General features: G+C 44.4%; 1 protein-coding gene across 1 annotated transcript; it reads left to right on the forward strand.

Moving 5' to 3' along the window:
• The first annotated feature begins 827 nt into the window (after positions 1-827).
• LOC311149293 (hydroxysteroid 11-beta-dehydrogenase 1-like protein) lies at positions 828-6136 on the forward strand. The gene is made up of 6 exons (XM_084186421.1): positions 828-1026; positions 2907-3037; positions 3161-3364; positions 3500-3593; positions 3672-3837; positions 3972-6136. The coding sequence occupies exons 1-6, from the start codon at positions 939-941 to the stop codon at positions 4147-4149; spliced, it is 861 nt and encodes a 286-aa protein (XP_084042547.1). The 5' UTR covers positions 828-938; the 3' UTR covers positions 4150-6136.
• Positions 6137-10918: the final 4782 nt, after the last annotated feature.

Here is a 10918-nt window from a genome sequence, read left to right on the forward strand (position 1 = left end):
TCCAAAACATATTTTGTTTTGGGGGATATTTTACTACCCCGATTCATATGTATACAGTGGATATGTACAAGTAAATGTGATATTTGCGGCTCTCTCAACCCCAATTGATAGTACAATGCAGTGGAGGCTGCTGAGGGGAGGACAGCTCATAATAATGGTTGGAATGGCGTCAATGCAATCGTATCAAACGTGGTACCCCACCTCTTTAAGAAATACCTGGGATAGGATAAAGTTATCCTTCTACCCCCCCTTACCCCACCCCCCCAACAAAAAATAAATAAAAAATAAAAAACATATTGTAAAGTGGTTATCCCACTGGCTATAAGGTGAATGCACCAATTTGTAAGTCACTCCGGATAAGAGCGTCTGCTAAATGACGTAAATGTAAAATATAAATGTGGTTTCCATGTGGTTGAAACCATTCCATTCTTTACTATGAGCCGTCCACCCCTCAGCAGCCTCCACTGGTACAATGTACACACATACATGTATATTTACAGTTTGTGAGTGTGTGATATTGGGGATGGAGACATGTTTATTTTGACATTTATAAATAAAAACTTTTATAAGCAATGGCAATGCTGCCATGTTGCACTGAGCCTTGCTGTTGGAAAACCACATCAGTGTCTGACTTTGGGCTGTAGCTGATGCAGCTCCCCTGACTTCACTCCTGGACTTTCGTCTACAGTTGGTTGCTTCTAACCGTAGCAGGTGTAAAATAAATACCTGAAACTAGATCCTCTACATACTGGTCTTAACAAGGAGGAGTTAAGATTGCGTCGCCTTGTTAACAACCAATAGTGGAAGTTGCCTGACTGGCTCTCTTTCTATTTCCCCTGAAAACCGGAACATCCAGTTTTTGGGGACTCGGCAGAGGCTAGTTGCTTCAGCCTTACCACTCAAACAAGCCCATTGAGTAGGGGTATTGCAGTTACAAGATGAAGGCTTTTACTAAACTCTTAATAGTTGGTGCTATAGGAGTAGCTTTTGTTGCTTTCCAATGGAGTGGACCCACCTTGGACCCAGGTAAGATATTTATTTAGCTTCTTCACAATCCTTGACTGGTCTATGCACCCTTTTGCTGGCTACAGGCAATTTTATGATCACATATGAATTATTATAGCCATATGAACCCATTGCCTCAGAGGGTGGTTGTCAGCACTTCAAACAGTTGTGATGCATTACAGACACATCCCACTGGTCACAGACGTCAATTCAATGTCTATTCCACATTGGTTCAACGTAGTTTCATTGAATGAAACAATGTTGATTCAACCAGTGTGTGCCCAGTGAGATTATAGACAGTTGTGACACATTATAGGCTATTGATTTATGAAATCTCAATCAGATCCTCATAAGAATTCAGTGTGACTAAAATTGCATATAAAGGCAGTATACCATCTTATTTATTTGTCAGATTAATACAAATGGAACTTGGCTTGTGTTTTTTTCAATTGTTGACACAGAAAAATACCGGCACAATTAACTTCAGAAAATAAATACAAAAACATTATGGTAGATACAATACACTGGTAGAATCAACGTTGTTTCAACATAATTTGTCAGCGTATTGTGACGTGGAATCAACGTGGAAAATACATTGTATTGAAAAATAAAGTCATCAACCAGTACTGTTTTCATCTAATTTCAACCAGCGTTATAAACATTGAAATGAAGGTAAAACTTAAACTTAAATACATTGATTTAACCTGACTAACAGGTTTTTCTATTTAATTTCAACATAATCATCAGCGCTATGTGTACATTGAAATTGCATCGAAAATTCGATTGTACAGCACTTGTGACATTGACCTTATGAGAGGAACTACTGTACTAAGATCATACAATAACCTCAAATGATCAGAGTGGAATTAATGATCCAATTCATCATGTAAAACTGTTTTTCAAGTACACGTTTAAATCCAAACCAATACTGCTGGAATGTGTTTACGTTCTGTTTTGGTAGGCTAAGTGATGAGTAATGTTTGGTGCACTCCTTGGTGCACTCCTTGCACTCCGTAATAACCAATCTTATGTGAATGAATTCCCAAACACTTATTCAATGCAACTTTATTGAGCTAAGCTTTCAGGCCAGATTACCTTTGTGAGTGCAATACAGTACAATAAAATACACATACAGTAATACTGTATAGAAGTCATAGGCCTGAATATGAGTCAGAGGCAACCGTGTGGAATTGGAACCATACAGAACTACAGCCTACTATGTCATATGCATTCCACTCATAACTGGGTTAGGGTAGAACCTGTAGTGGTTGATAATCAGGCTATAGTTTCCATGCACAGTAAAAAACAGTGGAAATTGCAATCACAGCATTATACTTCTAATAATCTATCACATTTAAACTTAGGTTATCCTTATTTCTCTAGGTGTGGACATTTTCTTCCCTCTGCTATTTCTCACCATAAATTAGCTTGGGTTTGTTTCAGAACTGAAACAGCAAACTCTGGCACAATCAAACAATTAACTTCATTCATAACCCACTGGGCACAGACGTCAATTCAACGTCTATTCTACATTGGTTCAACATAATTGTATTGAAATGACGTGGAAACAATGTTGATTCAAACAGTGTGTGCCCAGTGGGAAGTGTTTAAAGCAGTAATTCTTTGTGGCCTATAATGAACATTCCCCCTGTTTCTACTCATACAGATTACACATTGTACTAAACACTGAGTCCTAGACAGGCATAAAGATCCATATCATCCGTCAGGTCTAGGATACAGCACATACTTTATAGCACATCAGATGCACATTTTCTTGACAGGCCTTACGTCGTCATTCTATCCCCTTGTCTTAGTTTTTTCCCTTTTGAATTTTATTTAGACTAACTATACTTTAAGACGTAATGAGTACTGTAATGACTTTCAATATGGCTGGTTTTCAGAGTCTTTAAAGGGTGTACGCGTCCTTGTGACTGGTGCCAGTACGGGTATAGGTGAACAAATGGCATATCACCTCGCCGGCTTTGGTGCCCAGGTGGTTATTACAGCCAGGAGGGAGAAGGTTCTACAGCAGGTCAGTGACACTTCAATCAGGTGTTTACATCAATGTCGCTAGGCAATAGTTGTCTATGACAATACCTTAATGTTTTTCATAATTATGTTACTCTTATGCGAACATCACTCTCTTGTATTGCAGGTAGTAGAGAAGTGCCAGGGTTTGGGGGCCCAGAAAGCTCTGTACGTAGCAGCAGACATGGCTAATCCTTCTGACCCAGAGAGAGTGGTGCAGTTTGCTGTGGACAAGTTGGGAGGACTGGACTACCTGGTGCTGAACCACATAGGTTCCAGCCCATTCGCCATGTGGGACGGAGATGTGGAGCACACTAGATGGTTAATGCAGGTGGGGTATCCATCTCGACTACTGTGTTTCATGTGACCCAGTAGGATGACATGTACATGTAGCCTACCATTATATGTACAGTACCACTATTACTATAGTGTTACGTTTTCTCCTCTTTTACTTGCTCTTTCTCAGGTAAATTTCCTCAGCTATCTGCAGATGGCAAAGACTGCTCTGCCCACCCTTGAGCAGAGTAGCGGTTCCATTGTGGTGGTCTCCTCCCTCTTAGGTGAGTCAGCGCTCTTCTCTACACAAAGCTTTCCAAGTGACTCTGAACCTATGATTGGCTATTGTTTTGGTCCCACAGGTAAAATGTGCAGTCCGTTTATGGCCCCCTACACGTCCACTAAGTTTGCCCTGAATGGTTTCTTTGGGACGCTGCAGCATGAGCTGGCCATGCAGAGGAGCAACGTGTCCGTTACCATCACCATCCTGGCCCTGATCGATACGGACTCGGCTATGGAGAAAGTCAAGTGAGATATTGTTGATATCAACTTCAGTCAAGTTGCAACCCTACAAAGTGTTTTATGATTGTCTTGATAGTTGTTACAGCACCTTTATCCAAAGATAATGAAAGGATGCTGAGTCATCACTGTTTGTATTATAGGGGGTTCACCAACATCCCAGCCTGGCCGGCCAGTGAGGCAGCGCTTCACATCATTACTTCTGGAGCCACTCGACAGACAGAGTCTTACTACCCCTGGTTCTGGTACTATGGCTCTCTCATCAGAGACTGGTTCCCCTACTTCAGGGACATTTCTATACGTAACTTTTATAAATATTAACCATATGCTTGAAATATATAGTTTTAGAACACCTACTCATTCAAGGGTTGTTCTTAATTTGTATTATTTTCTACATTGTAGAATAATAGTGAAGACATCAAAACTATGAAATAACACATATGGAATCATGTAGTAACCAAAAAAGTGTTAAACAAATCAACATATATTTTATATTTGAGATTCTTCAAATAGCCACCCTTTGCCTTGATGACAGCTTTGCACACTCTTGGCATTCTTTCAACCAGCTTCATCTGGAATGCTTTTCCAACAGTCTTGAAGGAGTTCCCACATATGCTGAGCTTTTCTTTCACTCTGCGGTCCGACTCATCCCAAACCATCTCAATTTGGTTGAGGTCAGGGGATTGTGGAGGCCAGGTCATCTGATGCAGCACTCCATCACTCTCCTTCTTGGTAAAATAGCCCTTACACAGCCTGGAGGTGTGTTGGGTCATTGTCCTGTTGAAAAACAAATGATAGTCCCACTAAGCCAAAACCAGATGTGATGGCGTATTGCTGCAGAATGCTGTGGTAGCCATGCTGATTAAGAGTGCCTTGAATTCTAAGTAAATCACAGACAGTGTCACCAGCAAAGCACCCCCACACCATAACACCTCCTCCTCCATGCTTTACGGTGGGAAATACACATGCGGAGATCATCCGTTCACCCATACCGCGTCTCACAAAGACACGGCGGTTGGAACCAAAAATCTCACATTTGGACTCCAGACCAAAGGACACGTTTCCACTGGTGTAATGTCCATTGCTTGTGTTTCTTGTCCCAAGCAAGTCTCATCTTATTATTGGTGTCCTTTAGTAGTGGTTTCTTTGCAGCAATTCGACCATGAAGGCCTGATTCACACAGTCTCCTCTTAACAGTTGATGTTGAGATGTGTCTGTTACTTGAACTCTGTGAAGCATTTATTTGGGCTGCAATTTCTGAGGCTGTTAACTCTAATGAACTTATCCTCTGCAACAGAGGTAACTCTGGGTCTTCCATTCCTGTGGCGGTCCTCATGAGAGCCAGTTTCATCATAGCGCTTGATGGTTTTTGCGACTGCACTTGAAGAAACGTTCAAAGTTCTTGAAATGTTCCGTATTGACTGACCTTCATGTCTTAAAGTAATGATGGGCTGTCGTTTCTCTGCTTATTTGAGCTGTTCTTGCCATAATATGGACTTAGTCTTTTACCAAATAGGGCTATCTTCTGTATAGCCCCCTTACCTTGTCACAACACAACTGATTGGCTCAAATGCATTAAGAAGGAAATAAATTCCACAAATTAACTTTTAAGAAGGCACACCTGTTAACTGAAATGCATTCCAGGTGACTACCTCATGAAGCTGGTTGAGAGATTGCCAAGAGTGTGCAAAGCTGTCATCAAGGCAAAGGGTGGCTATTTGAAGAATCCCAAATATATTTTGATTTGTTTAACACTTTTTTGGTTACTACATGATTCCATATGTGTTATTTCATAGTTTTGATGTCTTCACTATTATTCTACAATGTAGAAAATAATAAAAATAAAGAAAAACCCTTGAATGAGTAGGTGTTCTAAAACTTTTGACCGGTAGTGTATGTTATGATGATATTGCCTTTACATAAAGTGCGTTCGGAAAGCATTCAGACCCCTTGACTTTTTGTTTGGGGTCCACCTGTGGAAAATTCAATTGATTGGACATGATTTGGAAAGGCTCACACCTGTCTATATAAGGTCCCACAGTTGACAGTGTAGGTTAGAGTTATGGGAAGAAACCGTTCAGGCTACCTTTTTTATTGCTTCAATGAACAATCCCCATGTTGCCCACTCGAGGGCAGTAGTTCCCAATAATGGAAGCAGAACCTAGACATATGAGGCATTTTAGATTCCAGCAGGCTCCTATTTAGTCTGGCAAGATTTTACCTTCCCATAACTCCCCTACCTTGATATACCCACAATGGAATGAAAGTACTGTAGTGTACTGTAAAGGTCATAAATCCATATTGCAGTATTGTTTCATCCTTATTTTAATGCTTGCTTTCCCAGAAATGTATGAGAAGGCTGTACTCTAGTGTACTCTTGGAGTTTCACTTACTTTTTTAGTCTTTAGTATATTTTAATTGTAAATCATAACGAACACCCCCCACCACTACCACCCACTTTCCAACTACTACCTCAGCACTCCATGTCGTAACTTGTCACAGTAGGCTGTGTGGCATCCTGCCGGGAGGAGGAGGTCCCTGTTTTGTCCTGATGTCATTGTTCGTCATCCCAGCAGACCTGCAGGCCTCCTACCAACTCAGGGTAATCCATCTAGGTGGTCCACTCTATTTAAATACAGTACCTCAGGCAGTATCCCTACAAGAGACTAGGGAGCTCCATATAACCTTGAGGTTTTGAAGTGAAGGTTAAAACATGGTGGGGTTGGTAGATTACATGATAATGATGTACTATTTCCCTGTGTCAAGGAGGTGGTTCAGTGAACCTTGCATGAGACCTGTAGTCTTGCGTTAGCTCCCCGGGCTAATGCTTAGGCTTTATCTCATCTGGCTAACACAGTAATGTGGCATGCAGCAGCCCTAGGGTTCCAAACCCAGTCTGTCCAACCTGTCTATGATATTCCTTTGATTTGGCTGACTGATTGGAAGTGATCACTTCTGTCCTAACCTTTTTTTTACCACATCTTAAATCAGTATTGTATTGAAACAGATTTGTCCACTTAGAAATAAAATCATTCTCCGAGGTTCCATTTGATACTGTGAGAAGATTACATGGTCCTTCTACTGAATGTTAAACTTAACAGAATCACACACACACACACACACACACACACACACACACACACACACACACACACACACACACACACACACACACACACACACACACACACACACACACACACACACACACACACACACACACACACACACACACACAGAGCCAGTAACACCTGAAACAAATTAGTGCTCCTAATGCTTAGTAATAAATCCCCTCACTCTCCTCTAGCATCTCCACCAAGCATGGAGCCCAAGCACTGGGACACACACACACACACACACACACACACACACACACACACACACACACACACCATAGACACACACCATAGACACACACTGAAGACACAACATGTCCAGCCCAGTTCTCACATGTGATCCTACCATGATGTGTTGTTAGAGACTACAGTAGTGCGAGCAATGTTATTAATTGTGTACCTTAGAAACCTTCCCTATGGTTTCAATATAGACTAGGCCAAGATCAAACAGATTCATCATGGCTGCCCGAGAACAGTCAATGTCAAGACTAAAGCTGACGCCCACTGCTTCATTACTGACTACATAAAAGGATAAATAACTTCAGAGGTGCCATTTTACTACAGTACATCATACACCCAACTACATCATAGATTACACAGCTTCAGTTGAATAGATCACCAGGTGTTCTCAAGTCACTAGTAATCTGCTGAAATAAGGCTAATGGATACTACCAGCACTCTCCCTTTAATCTACCTATTAATCACCTAATATGTTTTTCATGGCAAGGGACTGCATAACACATTCCAATTTGATGCATGCATTACTATCAATAACATGTAGGTGCTCTGGGCTCACTCTTGATTTGTATCCTGGCTGTGATGTCATAGAAAGTCCATATTTGTGTAGAGAACTCACAACCTCTTAGTTCATGGCATTCCAATCTTCCTGCTGCGCTGCCATGTCTGTGTCAATGACTGATTTCACCTGTGTTGCTACACTTTGCACTTCAAAGTAAATCTCAGCTCTGTTAAAAGTACACTCAAGAAAAACTAGCCTATTTTATTTATCATAGTGATTAAGGAGTAACATTAAAACAGAAAACCCCAAAATAAGCAAACAAGTAAATCATATCAATGATGAGAGAATAGTCAGATTAACTGATAACTGACACAGACATGGTGGAGTAGCAGGACGGTTGGAATGCCGTGAACCAAGAGGTTGTGAGTTCAAATCCCAGGTGAGGACATGTTGAATAATAATTACTATGTACATGTCAATGTGTGTCAAATATGTAAATTGAAAACATTGTATGTTAAACCACTGTATTTCAAGACATGGCATATTTCAAGACATAGCATATGAGGGTGCAATGAGATACCCGATGAGTTGGATGATACTTTTCTCGTCAATCATCTTGAAAAAACTTATATACTTAAAAACGGGAAATTAACCAATCCTCCCTCGTTAACACAATGGACAGGTCAAACGCTTTATTATTTAAATGTTGAAAGTGCGTGGGCGATGGAGAGAAACAAAATGGTGCAGTTTGAGGCCATGTGGCGGCGAGTGATGCAGCTGCTGGAGAAGGGGGTGTGAGCAGGTGGGTCTGTGTCACGGTTTCGGCCGAGGCTGCTCCTCTTCCTTGTTCGGGCAGGCTTCGGCGGTCGTCGTCTCCGGAGTACTAGCTGCCACCGTTCTATGTTTCATGTTCTTTTGGTTTTGTCTGTTTCATAACACCTGTCCCTTATTTGTGTCTTAATTGTTTCCCTTATTTAGTTCGTGTGTTTGGGTCAGGTGTTATGCGTGATTGTCTTGTTGTCAGCTGTTGCTCGATATTTTGAGTCGCTCGTAGGTTTTACGAGAGTTCGCACTGCGTGCGCTTTTTCTTGTTTTCTCCGCACAGTGTTTCGTGCGTAATCTGTTTGCGCCACCCGGTTGGGTTGACGTTTCTTGCCTGTCAGATTTTGACTAAAGTTCTGTGAGAGTCCTCCTGGTTTCCTGCGTTTGATTCCTTCCTCATCTACACACACCACTCTGACAGAATCACGCATCTCCAACATGGAATCAGCAGGAGCGACCGCGCCGACGGCCGAGATGGCTGAACGTCTTCGTGGTCAGGAGGACCGCATCAACCAGGTCTGTCATGCCCTGGAGGGGGTGATGAATACTCTGCACCGATGGGAGACCAGCGGGGTTCCCACCCCTCCAGGAACCGAACCAGCCCCATCGGCCAGCCCCCCCGTCTCATCTCCGGAACCTAGTGGGATTCGGCTCTCGCTCCCGAGGGCGTACGACGGCTCCACTGCCGGGTGTCAAGGATTCCTGCTGCAGGTCCACCCGGCGCCCTCGGGACACGAGAGCGTCTCAGCCCTCATCTCCTGTCTCACCGGCAAGGCGTTGGAGTGGGCCAACGCCGAGTGGAGGAGAATGGACGCCGCTACTACGAACTATGCGGAGTTCTCCCGCCGCTTCCGTGCTGTGTTCGACCATCCACCGGAAGGGAAGGCGGCGGGGGAACGTCTGTTCTACCTCCGACAGGGGATGAGGAGCGCCCAGGACTTTGCCTTAGAGTTCCGGACCCTAGCGGCTGATGCAGGGTGGAATGAGCGGGCCCTTATCGACCATTTCCGCTGCAGCCTCCGGGAGGACGTCCAGCGAGAGTTGGCGTGCAGGGACACGTCGTTGACGTTCGACCAGCTGGTCGACATGGCCATCCGGCTGGATACCCTGCTCGCCACCCGTGGGCGTCCCGGAGGGGGGGGTTCGCCCATTCCACTCTCCAGCACCTCCGAGCCGAGCCCTGTGGAGCTCGGAGGTGCTGGCGCTAGGGAACGGAGGAGGAGGAGCCCGAGGGGACCCGGCCCTTGCACCAACTGTGGTCGTGGAGGACACACCGCGGCTAGGTGTTGGGGCGGGTCCTCCAGTGAGGGAGATGGCAGGTCACGCATTGGGGGGTCCCCCCAGGTGAGTAGGCGCCCTGCTTACCCAGAGCTTTCTGTCGTGCACCTAACCTTGCCTGTTTGTTTCCCACAGGTTGCACCTCGTTCCCAGCATAAGGCGCTGGTAGATTCAGGCGCAGCTGGGAATTTTGTAGATCGCCAGTTCTGTATAGAGTTAGGGATTCCCCTCCTTCCCGTGGATAAACCTTTCCCCGTCCATGCCCTAGATAGCCGTCCGTTAGGGTCTGGGTTGATTAGGGAAGTCACAGCACCCATTCAGATGACGGCGCAGGAGGGTCATGAGGAGAGAATTCAGCTCTATCTGATTGACTCTCCTGCGTATCCGGTAGTGCTGGGTCTTCCCTGGTTGATGACTCATGACCCTATTATTAGGTGGCGAGAGAAAGCTCTTAAAGGGTGGTCTGCTCAATGTGAGGGGCGGTGTCTGGGTGTTTCCATAGGGGCGACCTCGGTGGAGAGTCCGAATCTAATGCCAGCACTGCAGATTCCCCCCGAGTATGAGGATTTGGCACTGGCGTTCAGTAAGACTCGGGCGGCGCAGCTGCCGCCTCATAGACGGGGGGATTGTGCGATAGATCTCCAGTCAGGAGCAGCTCTCCCGCGAAGCCATGTGTATCCCTTGTCTCAAGAGGAGAGAAAGGCTATGGAGACATACATCTCTGAGTCTCTGAGACAGGGATACATACGGCCCTCCGTTTCACCCGCTTCCTCAAGTTTCTTTTTTGTAAAGAAAAAGGATGGAGGTCTGCGCCCGTGTATTGATTACCGCGGTCTCAATCAGATCACAGTGAAGTACAGCTATCCACTTCCTCTGATTGCGACTATGACGGAGTCACTGCACGGTGCGCAGTTCTTTACAAAATTGGATCTTAGGAGCGCATATAACTTGGTACGCATTCGAGCGGGCGATGAATGGAAGACAGCGTTTAGCACGACTTCCGGACACTACGAGTATCTAGTCATGCCATATGGGTTGATGAATGCTCCCTCAGTCTTCCAATCCTTCGTCGATGAGATTTTCCGGGACATGCAGGGACAGGGAGTAGTTGTGTACATCGACGACATTCTGGTGT

The sequence above is a fragment of the Coregonus lavaretus genome (assembly GCF_964263955.1).
Source record: "Coregonus lavaretus genome assembly, chromosome: 21".
In the NCBI taxonomy this organism is placed as follows: domain Eukaryota; kingdom Metazoa; phylum Chordata; class Actinopteri; order Salmoniformes; family Salmonidae; genus Coregonus; species Coregonus lavaretus.